The following is an 18,814-nucleotide window of genomic DNA, read 5'->3' on the forward strand; positions in this document are numbered from 1 at the left end:
TTTATATTTAATTTGATAACTTTCACATTACCCAAAAACAGATTTCCCCCCGTCAAAAAAGAAAGAAAAAGAAAAAGCGGAACGAGCGCTGTGCATTATGGGAAACAGTACGCGAGGTAGACTGGTCCGATGCATACTGTGAAATTTTCCCGTATCAGTAGACATCTGGGGAGTTTTGGCATACTGCAGATTTTGCTCTTGTTCACATACTGCTTAAAACATCCTGAATTTTGGCCAAATCAGTACGTACTGCTAGTATAGTAGGCGGTTTCAAAACAGCCATACAAAGTTCCAACACAGGACAAGGGAAACAGAGCAACTAAATACACAGAGTAATTAACACAGGTATGGAACACAGGTCACAGGTGAAGCTAATCAGGATAATCAAAAAGGAGGGAAGCACACACGAACAGGGAGTAAAACTAAACTGGAAACAGAGGGATCATAAACTACAAAATGAAACAGGAGGGATAACCTAAAACAGAATAAACTGCATGAAACACAAGGAAAAGACTAAACATCAACTCATGGCACTGTTTAACACAATCTGAACATTAGTGACTGTCGCTGAGCCCTATGTGTCAAATGAGTTTATGGCTGTTATCATAAATGTAACCTAAACATACTGCACAATAATTTTTGCTAAGTCAACTTCACCATTTCAGATATTTATATACTCCCAATGAGTCAACAATAGTTCTTAAATTAATAATGATTGTAGACGACATGAGTTGCTCTAAAAATGGTCTGTGTATACCCTTGTATTAGTCCATAAAGAAACAAGATGAACATAGTTATTCTGTTTCTAAACTACGATGTTTCTTTCTGGTCAGAGTCTACAAACACACAAAGGCACAGGTAAACACACACATCTTATATTCTTAAACACAGGCATTTTTATGAATCCTTATCAAAACAATGAAAACTGGTAATAAAACAAGCTGATTTGGATTTTATTGAAATGATCAAAAGATCCAGGTGTTTGAGTTAGATATCCTTGCATGTGCTGTGGCACTTTTGTTTCTTTTTGTCCCCTCTTTGACATTCCTCTTTGACCCTGCTAAAGAAGTTTTACACTACCTTAAGGACGGCCCACTATCACCAGTATGTCCATGTAATCATCCAAAGCAGTGTTACTGAATATTTCAAGGGCCTAGCTTTTACTCATCAAATGTAAAAATGTGAAAAATTAGCAGTTTGCATCTCCTGGGTATGTATGAAAATGTTAAGTCTCACATGACACAATATTAAATCAACAGCTCAGAAGAAGCAACAGCCTGGTACTGAGGTGTTAAAGACTTGGTGAAACTGAAAATTGAAAAACAGAGAAAAGGTTACGATGGGGCAGGCAATTTGAATAAAAGACCACATTGCTGATATCTTTAGACTGTACTACTTGAACTCTATACACTAATCTGCAAACCAAACCAAACTGAAACCAATCTAAAATTGTTAGTGTACAGTCATGGCCAAAAGTTTTGAGAATGACACAACTATTAATTTTCACATAGTCTGCTGCTTCAGTTTTTATAATGGCAATTTGCATATACTCCAGAATGTTATGAGGAGTGATCAGCTCAACTGCAATTAATTGCAAAGTCCCTCTTTGCCTTGAAAATGAACTTTATCACCAAAAACACATTTCCACTGCATTTCAGCCCTGCCACAAAAGGACCAGCTAACATCATTTCAATGACACACAGGTGTCACACACATTAACACAGGTGTGGGTGTTGAAGAGGACAAGGCTGGCGATCAATCTGTCATGATTGAGTGACTGGACACTTTAAAAGGAAGATGGTGCATGACACCATTGTTCCTCATCTGTTAGCCATGGTTACCTGCAAGGAAACACGTGCAGCCATCATTGCATTGCACAAAAAGGGCCTAACAGGGAAGTTTATAGCAGCGAGTAAGATTGCACCTCAGTCAACCGTCTATCCAATTATCAAGAACTTCAAGGAGAGAGGTTCAATTGTTGCCAAACAGGCTCCAGGGCGCCCAAGAAAGTCCAGCAAGCGTCAGGACCGTCTCCTGAAGGTGTTACAGCTGCGGGATCGGGCCACCACCAGTGCAGAGCTTGCTCAGGAATGGCAGCAGGCAGGTGTGAGTGCATCTGCACGCACAGTGAGGCGAAGACTTTTGGAGGAAGGCCTGGTGTCAAGGAGGGCAGCAAAGAAGCCACTTCTCTCCAGTAAAAACATCAGGGACAGACTGATATTCTGCAGAAGGTACAGGGACTGGACTGCTGAGGACTGGGGTAAAGTCATTTTCTCTGATGAATCCCCTTTCCCATTGTTTGGGGCATCTGGAGGAAGGCTTGTTCAGAGAAGACGAGGTGAGCACTACCATCAGTCCTGTCTCTTGTCAACAGTGAAGCATCCTGAGACCATTCATGTGTGGGGTTGCTTTTCGGTCAAGGGAGTGGGCTCTCTCACAATCTTGCCTAAAAACACAGCCATGAATAAAGAATGGTACCAGAACGTCCTCCCAGAGCAACTTCTCCCAACCATCCAAGGGCAGTTTGGTGATGAAGAATGCCTTTTCCAGCATGATGGAGCACCTTGCCATAAAGCAAAAGTCATAACAAAATGGCTCGGGGAACAAAACATTAAGATTTTGGGCCCTTGGCCAGGAAACTCCCCAGATCTTAATCCCATTGAGAACTTGTGGTCAATCCTCAAGAGGCGGGTGGACAATCAAAAACCCACAAATTCTGACAAACTCCAAGCATTGATTATGCAAGAATGGACTGCCATCAGTCAGGATTTGGTCCAGAAGTTGATTGACAGGATGCCAGGGAGAATTGCAGAGGTCTTGAAAAAGAAGGGTCAACACTGCAAATATTGACTTATTGCATGAATTCTGTGTAATTCTCAATAAAAGCTTTTGATACTTATGAAATGCTTCTAATTGTATTTCATTATACCATAGAAACATCTGACAAAAACACCTAAAAACCCTGATGCAGCAGACTTTGTGAAAATGTAATATTTGTGTCATTCTCAAAACTTTTGGCCATGACTGTATGTGTTTATTCAATTCAGGTATCACCCCAGAAACAATAACATTGAAAGTAAACAAGAACATCCCTCAAGGAGAAGTTTGCTTGGATCTGTGGTTGGATCTGAAATTCAAATTTGTCCATTAAATGTAAGATTGTTCCAGCAGCTCAGTGGCTTAGCTTAACTTAGCACAAGGACTACAACCAGGAACTATCAATTTTGATGTTGTTTTTGTGAAGCTAATTAAGCTTATTTCCTTAAATGTCGAGTTATTACTCTAACAAAGTAAGGTCCTAACCTTTATGGGGGTCATCTCAGACCTTCCACTGGCTCTGAGTAGTTTCAGATAAGGACATTCTTGAATCATACTTTTGTAATCAGAATCATGACATACTTTTGTATTTTACCGGTCTCCAGTCTTGGTCTAAGAAAATGTAGTTTCTATTTTGTAAAGCAAGCAAAAACTATTTCATTACTCTTTCATTACAATGTGAGACAGTCTTAACACAAATATTCATTAGTGTATGAGGTGATTTAGTGATGGTGTATCATTCCCTCACATAATAATTAGTCAGTCTGGATGTCAGCATTTCTTAGCAAGTAATTAAGTGACAAAATAAAGGAAAATAAATATTAAAAAACTTTCCCTTGCATTTAAAAAAAAAAATCTGAAGACACTGAAGAGGTCTTTGAGTAAAACAGCAAAGTACACCTGAGTGTTTGATGTGTATTTTAGACCTCTGAAACCTGCGCTGTGCACAGGTAACATGACCTATGATAAGATGAGTCAACAGGAGGTCTCTGTGTTCATGTAGCATGTAACTAGAAATTGCTGACTGAAGTGAATCATTTGAAGGTGGTTGAACAGAAAACCAAAGGCTGAGAGACTTTTCAAGATCAGCCAATAGAAAGAGGAGATGGTAGACTAAGTGCAATGTGAAAAAAAAACAGGGTTCCTGCTTGTGGAGGAAGTGTGATATGGTTCAATGTGATGTGTCAAAAGTCAGAATATGTTGACCTGTGCTTTTTTTTAGCATTTTTAAATGGGGGACTTTTTAAATCAATGCTGCCCTCTATTGTCTGACAATGTTAACTTTAGAAATAAACACATGCAGCTTTATCAGCAATTAAGATTGCCTTATTGTGTGTTTAGTGAGGTAAATAGATTTTTTTTTCCTCCCTCCTACTTTCACATCTTCTGGCTCAATGTGTTCTGAGTACAACCATCACATTTCAATGGTTTCCTGGAGTAGAGGAATCACCACAAAGTAAATCAGGTGTCATTTTGTGCTATTGAAAATCAAAGGTAGGGTGCGGAGTTCAGACAGAGAGGCTCAAAGTAGAGCCGCTGCTCCTCCGCATGAAGAGGAGCCAGAGGAGGTGGTTTGGGCATCTAGTAAGGATGCCTCCCAGACATCTCCCTGGGGAGGTTTTTCAGGCATGTCCGTCTGGGAGGAGACCACGGGGCAGACCCGAGACATGCTGGCGAGATTATATCTCTCAGCTATCCTGGGAACGCCTCTGTATCCTCCCAGAGGAGCTGGTGGAAGGGGTCAGAGTGAGTGTCAGAGCTTCGCCGCTGAGACTGCAGTCCCCTTTGACCTGGACTCGGATAAGCGAGAAAAAATGGACGGATGGAGGAAAATCAAAGACTCAGACCCAAAAAATATTTTCCAGCATTCTTTATTCATTCAAAATGTTTAAAAATATAGCTCCACATAGGCACTGAAATAAATACTTTACATCGCGTAAGTCAGTGCCAGTGCTTTCGGATAAAAATGATATTCAAGAAAAACCCAAACACAGGATAAAACAATCAAGAGTTCATTCCATAAAAGATCAAGCAGTTTATGATAGTCCAAAAGTCAAGTTCATGTTCAATGTTAAAAAAAACACTCAAAAAGGCAGAATGAAGTCACTTCTTTGATCTGCAGGAAGTAGGAGTTGGTAATGTCAGCTTAAATTCATATGACATTGAATTTCCTATATTAAAAACACATACTGGCCTGGTTGGATAACAGAGACATGGAGTTTGTTCGTTGTTTTTTTTCTGGAGTATGGTGTGTTTCGCCAAAAAGCAGATTTAACAGTAAGTGTGTAAACAGTACAAATAATCAAAAATAAGGCAAACAGAAAATGCAAAGTGTACTGTTGAGGATATCTGTAAAACTTCACACTGGCCTCAAGTAGAAGATAACACCTCCAGACGTTATGACAGACTTGATGATGGAAATGCTGCAGATTTGACATCAGATAACCAATTCAGCTTATACTGCTGACATGGCGTGTGACTGAAAAATTCAACTGAACACTGCCTCTCCAATTAATTATAACAAATAATTGAATTGACCTTATGACATCCAGTCATATAGAAAGTTTTGTTTTTCAAGCCTCCTTCTAACAAGCAGAAATCCAAATAGATTCCTGAATTGACATTTAAATGCTGTATGCCCAGTAAACATCCTCTTATTCAAAACGGTGTCATAAATGTCACTAAGACTAAGTGCAGATCAGTGAGGGTCCAATTAAAATACTTTTCCTTTAGATTTTAATAAACCACTCCTTTAAATAGAACATTGTGGGATTGTTTTCCCTCTATATATCACATTTGAATTAGTACTCAATACCTGGCTGGATTTGTATTCCGATAACATTTCCCTCAAAATACCTTAAAGGGATATTTCAGTGTTTTTGAAGTTTTAAATCACTTGTAATTGTACTAGCCACAACGGCTGCTGCCCAGCTCGGCCCCTGTAATGAGAAACTCTATGGAGAAACTCCAGGGGGCAACAGCACGCAAGCTAGGCTACAGATTTCTTCACAGTAATTCGGGATCGCTCCTGCTCTCCAGTTCAGCTCAGAGGTTTCTTCACACTTTCCCTCTGGTGCATTGAATCGCATTTTCCCCTGTAAACTCCGGCTCATGAAGTTGTCCACGTGTGTCCGCAGTAAACGGCATGACATCAGAGCGGTCAGAGTCACTCATTATTAAGTCTGGTTGTATTTTTTGTTTGTTTGAAGCCTGAAGACCACGTCTGTATAGCATCCGCAAATAGTGCAAAAATGAACAGGCTTTCTGGTAGCATAGTGAAGTGCTGAAAAAAAATCTCAGTAAAGCGTAGGACTAAACCGAGAAGAGTGCCTGGGTCAGAGGCTGTTTCCGAAACGGCCTGCTACATACTACTTACTAATGTAGTAAGCAGTAGGTATTGCCTACTACATACTGCATTTGAATTCAGTATGTAGTATGACTGTTCTGTCCGATCTGTCATGCAGCATGCTGAGCCAGACTTCGCTGGATTTCCGGTTTCGGAAAGCGGAAGTAAACAACGGCGAAGCCGATAAATAAAAAGCTTATTTAGCATCCATTTATGATTTAAAAAGTTAGGAAGTGGTTTATATGTAATTTGATAACTTTCACAGCACCCAAAAACGGATTTCCTCTCGTCAAAAAATGAGGAAAAAGAAAAAGCAGAACGAGCGCTGTGCATTATGGGAAACAGTACGTGAGGCAGACTGGTCCGATGCACACTGAGATATTTTCCCGAATCAGTAGACATCCGGGGAGTTTTGGCTTACTGCAGATTTTGCTCTTGTTCACATACTACTTACTACATACTGAATTTTGGACATATCAGTACGTACTGCTAGTATAGTAGGCGGTTTAGGAAACAGCCAGAGTCTTTCAAAATGTGCTAAACTACACGGCAGAAATAGCCCGGTTTCTCATTAGAGGGGCCGAGCTGGGCAGCATCCCTTGTGGCTAGTACAATTACTAGTGCTTTAAAACCATAGACTGTATCAAATATGGACGTAGTATCCGAGACGTCACCCATCTGTTTCTGAAGCGCTGTTTGAGGCAAATCGTCGACGGCAGCCATATTGCTGCTGTCGACAGCTACAGTGTTCCCGCCTGTCAATCAAGTCAGCTGTGCCTCTCATTGGAAGACTCTTAATCTCAATATCTTCAAAATTGCAGCATTGAAAAGATCCTCAATATACTGCAGTTTTTAGCACTTCTACATCGGACTCATATTTTTAGACCGGAGGTTGTCGCTTGTTTAAAACTCATACAACCCCACTTCAAAAACACTGAAATATCCCTTTAAGAGGAAGTCTTTGCATTAAGGTAACTCTGCTGGTTGGTCCAAGTGAGACCTCATGATGCCAGGAGACTGACACAGGGAGGAGATGGTAAATAGATTGAGCCATTGTCAGGCTTTTCTTAATTGCTTTTGATGTCACATATTGTTTCTTTATTCCATACAGAACAGTCTAATAATTACTTTTATGGTCAGGGCTTAGGGCTGGGCGATAAATCAATAACGATAATTATTGTGGTATCATTTTTCTCAAACTTAAATATAACAAATGATTGATAAAAATGTGATATATATTTAAACCTGTGGTGACACACCCCAAACACTGGATAGGGAGGGGGCACTAATGTATCTTAAACGTTAGTTGCCACCCAACATTAAACAGAATAAGATGACGGCATTGAACAGCCAATCATATCACAGAGTAAGAGGTAGGTGGGCTTAAAGACATTTTCTGTAAATTTAAATACAATTATGCAAATGATCTCAACCTGAGAAAAATTCAAATCCACAAACAAAAATCTCATCTTACACAAAAGACCTGCTTCCTGTTAGCACCGTCAGAAATGATGGATTCAAGAAGTTCATCAGAAAACTGAATCCAGATACAAGCTAACAAACCTGTAACAAGTTTCAGTCAGGGGCAAAAATCTGACTTCAAATTTAAATGAAATAAGGATTTGATATTTATCGTGATAATTATCGATATTGACTGATATGAAAAATGTCTTCTTGATAACATCTTTTTCAATATCGCCCAGCTCTAGGTCAAGGTGCTGACTGTATTACATTGTAAGTATCATGTGTTGCTCTGGGGCTTAGGCTGATGAGCTGATGTCTGGTGCGACCTAAACAACTGGATTAACTCCTGTAAAGAGTAATTAAGGGATTTCTTTTTTAAACAGCCACCTCTTTTGTAGCAAAGACAAAACTGAACTCACAGCAGAAAAAAAAACACACAAAAAAACATGCAGCTTAGCCTAAATAGGATTCTGTATCTTATTTAAGGCAGGTTGCTGATCGACCCCTAAACCATTTGTTCTAATGCTTAAAAAAAAGAAGGTTTGTAACACTCCCTATCAGACAGGCAATTCATAGCATCTGAAGGTTTAATCTCCCATTCTAATATTTCTGTTCTGTGCTTTCCAACACCTCCAGACAAAGTAAACAATCATAGTGTGTGGATGAAACTAAATTAAAAGTAAAGAAAATTCATTGTTCGAAAAGGCTATGCTGTTTCATTGAAATGACATGATCACCAATCTACACAAAAAAAACCTTAGCTGGTTTCTACTAATAAACTCCATCCTCATGCATTTCTTATAGTAGTTATGGTGCAATATTGAACATTTCACAGTCGATATGCTGAACATAGGGGGTTAACTTGGTCTCAAACCCTTGAGAGAGGTTCAGCTTATGCTTTTGAGGGTTTGAGAAGCTCTGAGGCTTCTCTTGGCTGACATGGAAAAGATACTGGCCTTTAACAGCTGGCCAGGGTAAGTGCTGTAAAAACAGCTGAGTGGTAAAGACAGTGGCTTCCGGATAAACATCTTATTAGTTAGTGGTTAAGAATCTTTAAATAGCAGCCAACCGCTATTGGAATATTAAGGTAGTGATCTGAACTGATATCTACGTACATGTTCTGGCTAGTTACTGATTGCCTTTCCGTTTCTTAATTTGTTAGTTAAACTTAGCTGCTGCTGTTGGTCTGGATTGGGCAGGCCCGGCTGTGCCTGAAGCGCATGATGTGTACGGCTGTCTGATGCCACCAGTAAAACATCAACACCACCAGAACGTGCCACAACTGGTGGCTTGCACCCAGATAGTTCATCTGGCCTAGGAGAGGAGAGAAAACAGAGGCTTTAACTACTGCATGACATGCTTTTCTCATTTTCAATTAGCTTATTTTTTTTCCTCAGGAATATTTGTATTGATTTTCACAAAAAAAAACCTGTACACAGAAAACTGCACAATAAAATACACTGGATTTATCATTAACCTATTCCTCATAACCCAACAGTCCCAATGTCCAGACAAGAGATCCATACTGCATAAGTTTAATAGAATAGTCCTGGAGTAAGCAACTTTCAAGTGCTGGAAGTCAGGTTATCTATTATTCTCAAGGATCACAGTTGTACTAGATAAAACAATTCTTTCAATACTACTAAATAAGTGGGAGTACATCAAATATATACATTTTTTTAATTAAAAAGTGATGGAGGTATTCATGGTGACAATAAAGATGAGTAAGAACCATTAAAGTGAAAATTATAAACAGAAACACTGTAAAGTTAAACAGAGAAGGAGTGTAATTAGCATATTTTAAATGTATATTCTTAAGTCAGTTGTTGATACTATTTAAGTCCATTTATGTCTTTTTTTTATACAACTGAGTCATCATCCAGTTATTTTTTTAAATGCCTTGACATCAACAGTATCTTCTGTAACTCATCTATCTCTGACTCTATTTTAATTCAATTCAATTTTGCTTTATTGGCATGAACAAAGACATGTTATTGCCAAAGCACATAAATTCATACACATCTCTGACTCTATCCCTCTCTCTTTCTCGTTCTCTCTATCTCTCTTATTCTCCTCTATCCCTCTCTCCAACCCCAACTCTGTCAAGGCAGATGGCTGTCTAACATGAGTCTGGTTCTGCTCGAGGTTTCTGCCTGTTAAAAGGAAGTTTGTCCTCTCCACTGTAACTAGCTAAATACTGTGAGGTGCAATACTCACGGTGGATTAAGATGAGATAAGATTGAGTCCTGTCAGTAAGAGGGGACTGGATCGTATCCTGTCTTGTTGTGTCTTTGTTCATAATTTGACATAGAGTGGTCTAGACCTGCTCTGTTTGTAAAAGTGTCTTGAGATAACGTTTATAGTGTTTTTGTGCTATACAAATAAAGATTGATTGATTATCTTTTGTGAACATCCTGACCTCTTCTGTTCGTCAGATGTGAAACAATTTACTTTTGGCAGAATTTCACATTCATTTTTTTAACACCTTTGGTCAAGCTACCCTTATTAGCTTAAGTGTGAAAGATTTTAGCCTCATTATGTTTTTACTATCTATGTCAGTTGAAGGTATCAGATAAGCAGAAGCAACAAGCCAGTCTTCTACTTTAACTAACAACAGCATGAAGGCTAATGTAATGTTTCTACATTCAACAAAACAAAGTCACTACATTTTCATTTTACCTTTGGTTGGTGTGCAGTGACTTGATTTACAGGTTATCTGTGTTTCAGCTTTGGTTGAAGCCTGCTACTTTGACATCAGACCAACTCACACACACACACACACACACACACAAAGAGAGAAACAGAGACAGAGAAGGACTCACCAGGGAAATAGCGCTCAGGGATCTTGGTGACGTAGAACAAAAAGGCAGATCCAGCTATCATATACATCACGATCACACGAGGCAGGAACAGCTGCACATTGAACAACAGGCAAAACTAGTTTGACTAAACATCATACTGTAAGGAGACAGTGCTGAGATTCAAAGAAGAGATTTGTTACAGATTATCTGTTAAATAGAAGTGCAGATTAAAGCTTCAAGGTTGCCACCACTGAAGGACACTTCTCCTGCTTCTCTTTAGCTGAAGAAATATCTAAAGGTGTAACAAATGTGAATGTGAGAATATGACACCACTTCTTTCCTGACCTGTACAACATCAGTGGATAATCCTCCATTGAGCCAAACCCAGTGACACGCAGGAATCACACTGATGCCAGCCACACAGCAGAAGATTGTCACCCGTATCCTCCGCCAGTCGTTGCTGAGGTAACGAGGGTGGACCTGGGCGCAGAAGACGGCCAGGATCAGGGACAACACCGTCAGCAGGTACACCTGTCGCCAAAACTACAAGATGGGAGAGTAACCAATCAGAAATCATGTGATTAGAACCGGAGCATCTGTCACTTTAAATGTATGATGCATTCAGAAAAATAAATCAAATAGGGGAAAACTTGGATTAGATGATTCTTATTTGTACTTACAGCATTACAGTAGAAAGCATAGAATAGCCCAGGCACATAACATCCCAGGATGCCAACAGAGATGCCAGCATAGTCCAACGCCAGCCAGCGCCGGCTCGTCTTTTCTGATCGGTGGCAGGCGAAGAGGTGATACCCAACAGAACACAACATGCACACCTGGGAAAAACATACACACAACCATTACAGACTGAAAGATACAGTGAGACTGTGTTTTTTCCACTCAAAACACAAATATTTAACCTAAGAATGCTTTTCTTTAGATGTCTGTTTCATCCAACCATTCTTTGTTGTATCTATCTTTTTGGATTTTAAGTCATCAAATCGTTTTTTATGGTAAAACCAAAACACACCACAAGAAAAGAAATACTTGGAATATATTCAGGTGTTCTGGATATAATTATGGGGTGGTGTTAGGAAAAGATGGGAGGGTGTTAAATACTTGTTGTAAGAGGGAAATCACTTGGACTTAAACAAGCTGAAAGCCCATCATCAGTTGCTACAAAACCTACAACACAAAAGATACACAACTAACACGTAGACAATAACCACTGTCTCAACACTGAATAGCAATCAATAGGAACTCTGCACTACACTCCATTTCTATTGTAGGTCTATACACTCTGACCTCCCCACAAAGCATACACACCTCGTTGGGTAGAAGTGACCTGATTGCATCTGTTGCAGGACATGTGAACCCACATGATCATGTCTGTTATGCCATACAACTTCATTATGATACAGGACATTGCATTTATTATTACTAATATACAGTTTACAAACTAAGCTAATCATTCTGTAATTAACACATATTCACATTCAGCTTTATGCCTTAACATATTGTTGCTGTCAGGCAGAAACCTTGTATCTCCACATTTTATCATGTATTTATTTTCCATTGATCAATGCTATTGATCTCAGTTTATGTCTGTCAGTAGGCTTTCTACTGTGGTAGTGGTTGAATCTCATGCAGGGTTTTGTTATCTGTCTGCACACGGATGAATAGATTTAAAAACAGTTTCTTCCCCCAAAGCTGTGGACAGACCCATAACCCTGCCCCACACTCCAAAACCAGGTCAGCACAAAAATGCAACACTGACTCTGGTTTATACTTCTGCATCGCCCTTATGCAGCAGAGGCTGATGCGTATGTGAGCATGACATACTTGTGCGTCGATGTGTCCATGACGCACAGCAATACTCTGCCTAAAAGCTTGAGGGCAGTGTGGTCTCTCTGATAGTCGGGTCCCCTGTTTCTGGCCCCACTACGTTCTAGCCTATTATGTTAATTTACAGCTGATCCATGTTGCTGTTGGTTGACAGGGGAGAACAGAGAGGACAAGTCGGAGAAGATGAAACACATGGCAGTGCGGGGATCCTGGAAGTTATACAGGATATACAATGTCGCCAACTGGACTGATCAAAGGGCTTACGTTCTGTGTCGATTTTACGCGTAGTTACATTTTGGAGGAGGTGCGCATCAGCTACATGCGCAGGCCTCTGCTACACAGACCTATGGTGTAGACTACACCGTTGATTCGACACAGAAGTATGAATCAGGCTTAAGTCTTTCTGTCATTCACTGTACAGCTGCTGGCTATCAATGTATTTATTTACTGTTCATTATTAAGCAATAACTGTTTATATCTTAATTAATATTTAATACATTTCATTAAACTTAAGCCACTTTATCAATAGCACACTACATAACTGTCAGTTCATTTAAAAGCAACAAATGTACATATATTTGTATTTTTATATGTAAATATTGTATTACTTTTTTTATCAGATTGAAATGCTGCCGAGCAAAGTTTCCTTGTATTTCTTTTTTACAGTGGCAATAAAGTGCCTAACTATCTTATGTGAAAAACAGGGCTTTGTAAAGTAGTTTTGGTGATCAAAGGTTTCTGCATGACAGCGACGATATTCTTAACAAGAGGGTATTAATGTGAGTAAATAACTTTGCTGATAATATCCTAGAAAACAGAATGTTTTGATATAATCACTCCCCCAGTGTTCACCCTCTAAAACCAGCTTTACCTGGAAACAGAACAGTCCTATGGCATAGATGACGTAGTCCTCTCTCTTAGCGCCGGAGGCTGGCAATACTGAGGAGAGATCATTTACCCCCAGAGAGAAGAAGAGCAGGAAACCCAGAAGGTGGCTCCAGATATTCACAGTCTCATTGGAGAGAATAAAAATACTGAAACAAAAAAGGAACATATGTCACACTATTCTGCACTAGTACACACATTATATTGTGTTACATGCATCAGCTTAAACTGTTTTTGCATTCAGTGTAATTTACCATCATAACTGGAAATTCATTTAAGTTCCAGATAAGTTGAAAAATACTGAATTTCTGATAGATTACATATTTCCAGCATGACTCTCACCTCCTCAGGCAGAGCTTGGAGGGCAGGTGAGCCCTGTAGCCATCTGTGATGTAGGGGTTCTCTTTCAGAAAGAGGGGGATTTGTTCATAGGTGTACAGTCTTATCCTGTGTGGTATCAAAACAGGCCAGTGATGATAGCTGCCCAGCTCTATGTGGTGGGCAGACTTCAGCAGCTTCTGGGGCATCTTCAGCAGCATCTTGTCCTCTGCTCTGTGGGTAAAAGGCAAGCTGGGAAGGGTTAAGGCTGAGTCTGGAGAGACGAAAAAAGAAACCATGGAGTTAGTTGATTTTTTTTGTGGAATTAGTTGCAATATTGGTTTTTAAAAGCATGAGTTTAAGTGATTGGATGTAAGCTAGCAAAACTCACGTTCGTATCAATGTTTACTCCTGCATCCTGTCAAAGCATTTATACCACTTCCTACCTCTAACTCTTACCATTCAACAGCGGGTGTGTTTCTTGTAATTTAAGAATGAGCTTTTATAAACAACAAACCACACAAACACTGACATACACAAACTGTACACAGTAGACCGTCGTTATGTTACTGTCAGCATGCTAGCTAGCTTCCTGCTAGCTAACCTTAATGCTAACCTTGACAGTAACAGCTACAGGAACTGACTATTGGACATCAAAGCTCACCATTAGTCGCAGTCGGACTTTTCCTGTCCTCGTTCCTGTAATTCAGCCATAGTCTGATGGCTACTGGGCAGGCTCGGTGTTCATATAAATCACATTTTTGCTTAAGAAAACAAAACAAAAACACAAACACACATTTCCTCAAATAACGTCGGTCTTCTTCGTTGATGAAACGGAATACGGCAAAATGGCTCACTACTGCCACCACGCCGCCACCTGGCAACTGTGGAGGAGTGTCCTTCTTCTTCTTCTAAGGTTTTTTATTAGCGGTTGGCAAACAACGTCCAGGAGCATTACCGCCACCTACTGGTATGGAGTGTGGATCGGGATCTCTAATCTACCTTCTCTAAGAAAAAATACATAATAATAATAATAATAATAATAATAATAATAATAATAATAATAATAATAATAATAATGACAATAATAATAATAATAATAATAATAATAATAATAATAACAATAATGACAATGATAACAATGATAACAATAATAAAATCAAACAAGTTAAAGCTGCTGTTGGTAGTCATGAGATAAACATCAGTTCTGAGAGAGATTACGAGTATCAACCATAGACTGTAAAAAATATGGACGTAGTATCCGTGACGTCACCCATCTGTTTCTGAAGAGCTGTTTTGAGACCAATCGGCTGCAGCAGCCATATTGCTTCTGTCGAGCCAGTGTGACGTAAAGAGGCGGGCTTTGAGCCTTCTAGCCAACAGCTGCAGTGTTCCCACAGGCAGCTGTGCCTCTCATTGGAAGACTGGTAATCTCAATATCTTCGAAATTGCCGAATTAGAAAAAAATTCACCCCCTCACAGTGAGAGCACATCGAGAAATGAGCTATCCAGACTACACTCATCTTTTGTACCAGACTGTAAACATGTTTATTAATGCTGTAAAGATCGTCTTTTCCCCATTCATGTGTATGTGACTTCCGGTACTTCCGGAGCCAGCCTCAAGCGGATCCTCGATGAACTGCAGCTTTTAACACTTCCGCATTGACTCGTATTTTTAGACCGGAGGTTGCCGCTTGGTATCAACGCTACCCCTCTCCTCTCTGCTCCTGTAACCCCACCCACAAAAGATCGTTGTGCACGTTCTATGAGGAAGTAGTGCCGGCTTCCCAGCCAATCAAGGCGACGTAGTGGGGCCACCACTCGACCAATCAGGACAGAGGGTCGGAGAGTAGCTCTAATTGGTCCTTGATAACGGGAATGAGGGGAATAATGTTGCAATGTTACAATGTCATTTAGCAGACGCATTTATCCAAAGCGACGTACATACGAGAACAAGAACAACACAAGCCAAGATCTAGACAAGAGGAAACAAGATCAGTACGAGTAAAGGCTGATTTATACTTCTGCGTTGAATCAACGGCGTACCCTACGCCGCGTAGCTCCCATACCTACGCCGAGGCCTACGCACGTAGCTGATGTGCACCTCCTCCAAAATGTAACTCCCCGTAGAGCCGACGCGGACCGCAAGCCCTGTGATTGGTCGGCTTTGTCTCTCCCGCATTTACAGCACTTCCGGGATCCCGGACATCGGCCGCACATCGTCCGTGTATTTCATCTCCTCCTCTCTATTCTTCATGTAATCATGTCTGTATGATAAACAGCAACATGTATCAGCTGTAGATTAACAGAACACGCTCTGAAACTCTGTGGAAAAGTAAACAGAGATCGTAGCAGGACCGGAAGCAGGCGACCGGCTATCAGAGAGACCACACTGCCCTCAGGCGTTTCGGCGGAGAATTGCTGCGCGACACGGACACACCGACGCACAAGTATGTGGGGCTCATGTCCGTGTCAGCCCCTGCTGCGTAGGGGAGACACAGAAGTATAAATCAGCCTTAACAAAGTGCTTCAAGTCAATTTGGGTGCAGGTACTGCCAAGCAGTGTAAAGGCAATGCACAAAAGGAAATAAGGATTTTTTAAGGAACATCTACAATGAAGCAACCAACCAATTTAAGACCTTCCATTATCATCATCAACAATTAACATCACCACAATAATGACCAAAGTACCAAGAGCTGGGTCACTCCAGACCTGAACACAGAGTCCCAGAGTAGAGCAGGACAGTGTGAGTCAACTGTAGCTGGAAGACATGATCTGCCACTGGGGACAACAGTGGAGAACAGTCTAGCTAAGTGCATAGTGCTTCCTAAAGAGCTGGGTCTTTAGCTGTCTTTTGAAAGTAGAGAGGGACTCTGCAGATCGAATGGAGTTGGCCAATTCATTCCACCATTTAGGGACAACAGAAGAGAAGAGTCCAGCTAGTGATTTTGATTTTGAGGCCTTGTGTGCTGGAAGCACTAGGCGCTTTTCAGAGGCTGAGCGTAGCGGGCGAGGAGGGCAGTAGACCTGGATGAGGGGTTCCAGGTAAACTGGAGCGGTTTTGGTTACTGCTTTGTAAGTCATGATTAGAGTTTTGTATCTGATGCGAATAATAACATTGATTGATACAAAGGCATTGGAAAACACAGAGATTTCACCATAATCTCAAATTACTTCACTTACAGATGAGTACCCAGCAGAAAAAAGGACAGATTTTTACACCATTCCTACCAACAGCAGCTTTAAATCCGATAAAAAAAATACAAAATTCAAGTATAATATTAAAACTAAATCATCTTTATCAAATTTGTTCGATTCAAATAGCTAAACAAAAATCTATAGCAGCCATCCATTGAATTTCTTTGTAAAATATCACATATCCAGTTGTATCTTGCTTTCTCTCAGTCTCATTAGAATGTATCTTCTTTCTGTATCATAACTTTGACAGTAAATGATGTGTTCCACTGTTTCTTCATCTTTACAAAATCCACACATTCCTGTTGGATGTTTACCTATTGGAGGAGTGTCCCCATCTGTTCAAGTGAGAAAAAAAATACTCTAAATCTTTTGTAAAACATCTTTAACACCCTTAATTCAAGTAGTTTCTCCTTATGATCTAAAGCATCTTCACTGTGGTTTGAGCAGTTCCCAGAAGATACATCCACCAAAGCTGGAATCAAAATCACACCCTTCCCTTTGGCTGAAGAATATTTCAATACAGATTGTTAACTGACTGCAAAAGAGCTTTTTAATTTAACATCCAAGACTTGTTGCCACACCAAAAAACGATTTCATCTAATCCGAAAGAGGGACTGACTGTGGTCACAAACGCTTAAGAATCCACAAGCAGTGATCTACCAAACAAAGGCTCTATTGTGTTAAAGGCCTACTTATGAGTCAAGCATCTGATGGTCCATCCTTTCTGCCATCAGTGCCTGTTGTCTGAATAAAGTCCAGGCCAGTCTATATTTGGTATTCATGTATCACCCACATCAAGGTATCAAGCCTTCAAAAAGCAGCTTCTTCTTCTTCTTTTAAAAAATGTTTTATTTACAAATCAACAAGCCCTATGATTGGAAAGACTATTTCATTCCACATTAAGTGACATGATCATAGTCAATGGTCTTAATCTGCTTGTTTTTTAAAAAGTGTGTCATTTGCACATAGTCTGAAAGTGAGGCTCATAAAACTAGGCGTAATGAGAAGGTGGTCTCTCCACTCAGTCATTTCACTTGATTTTGGATTGCTATTTAATTAGAATAAGGTCTTTGGTTAAACTATTTCTTACACAGGGACTTTGGTATGCAATTATTTGGTTTGTTTACTGTCATGACTTCATCCTTAAAAGCTGAAATGAAACTTACTAAGAAGCCACAGCCCTGTTAACACAACGATATGTACACTATAATTGCAGCGCGTCACCACATAAGAACTCCTCGAATATTTGATTTATGATTAGCATATAACATTTTATATCATGGCCATGTTCTGTTAGGGAATACCAAAAGGTTGTGCAATCACACTGCTGAAAAAAACAAGCTCATTCTTCTCTCTGGAGACAGAGCAGCAGGTTAAATCTCAGTTTTTTGGGAGTCATGTTTTGGATCAAATTCATGCAAAGCAAATCAAGGGCGTTGTGTTTGTTGATTAATTTCTACATTACATCTGCAAAGGATTTACGGGAACATGATGCACATGTTTGTTTAAAAAAGACAGAAAGACATCTGACATCCACTTTGTTATTGGGAGAGTATTTGTCAGGATTGTAGGCTATCAGAATAAGCCACTTCTGGATTATTCACTCACATTGTGCAAGCTTTTTAATCATATCTTGCAACCCCCAAAAAATAGAGTGTAGCTATGAGCCAAATGTCCCCTGAACTTCTGTAAAAAAAAATAAAAAATGATATAATAATAAAAACAGGTCAGATTATCCATACAGATCACCAGTTAGTAATTCATTGGGTTTTGTTTTATTTAACTCCATCTGCAGTGGTGTTCTCAGAGGTGACGACTGCCACCCCTGGTGCCTTCAGGTCCAAAAATAAACCAGCTGAAGTGCCCTCTTGGATTCCCCTGTATGTGATAAAACATCAAATGTCTTGTCTGGTGCTCTTTAAGTGGATTGTTCATGATGGCTAAGCAGCCCTTCCAGTGGATAAAATGTAAAAAGTGATGTCTTGATGCCCTTAGAATAAAATTTGATAAAGTGCCATATTAGTAACATACCCTTATTTTACATGTTTGCTTGTCATGCAAAGTGTGTGAGTTAAGTTTAACACCCAAGAAGGTATTTTTCATTTGAGTGTTTTATTTGTTCATTTTCCTATTTGGTTC

At 39.9% G+C, this 18,814-nt stretch overlaps 1 protein-coding gene across 2 annotated transcripts; it reads right to left on the minus strand.

Annotated features, from left to right (window-relative positions):
* Positions 1–7,978: 7,978 nt before the first annotated feature.
* On the minus strand, positions 7,979–14,453 carry LOC117831664 (progestin and adipoQ receptor family member 3-like). Of its 2 annotated transcripts, none has more exons than XM_034710461.1 (7): positions 14,141–14,453; positions 13,501–13,710; positions 13,145–13,307; positions 11,109–11,264; positions 10,774–10,971; positions 10,450–10,540; positions 7,979–8,941 (listed from the first exon to the last, which is right to left on the minus strand). In XM_034710461.1, exons 2-7 carry the CDS (start codon positions 13,695–13,697, stop codon positions 8,796–8,798), a joined length of 951 nt encoding a protein of 316 aa, XP_034566352.1. In that variant the 5' UTR covers positions 13,698–13,710; positions 14,141–14,453; the 3' UTR covers positions 7,979–8,795. The 2 variants fall into 2 exon arrangements, with proteins under 2 accessions (XP_034566352.1, XP_034566351.1); XM_034710460.1 differs by having other exon boundaries at positions 13,501–13,750; positions 14,141–14,450.
* Positions 14,454–18,814: the final 4,361 nt, after the last annotated feature.

The sequence above is a fragment of the Notolabrus celidotus genome, chromosome 19 (assembly GCF_009762535.1).
Source record: "Notolabrus celidotus isolate fNotCel1 chromosome 19, fNotCel1.pri, whole genome shotgun sequence".
NCBI lineage: Eukaryota > Metazoa > Chordata > Actinopteri > Labriformes > Labridae > Notolabrus > Notolabrus celidotus.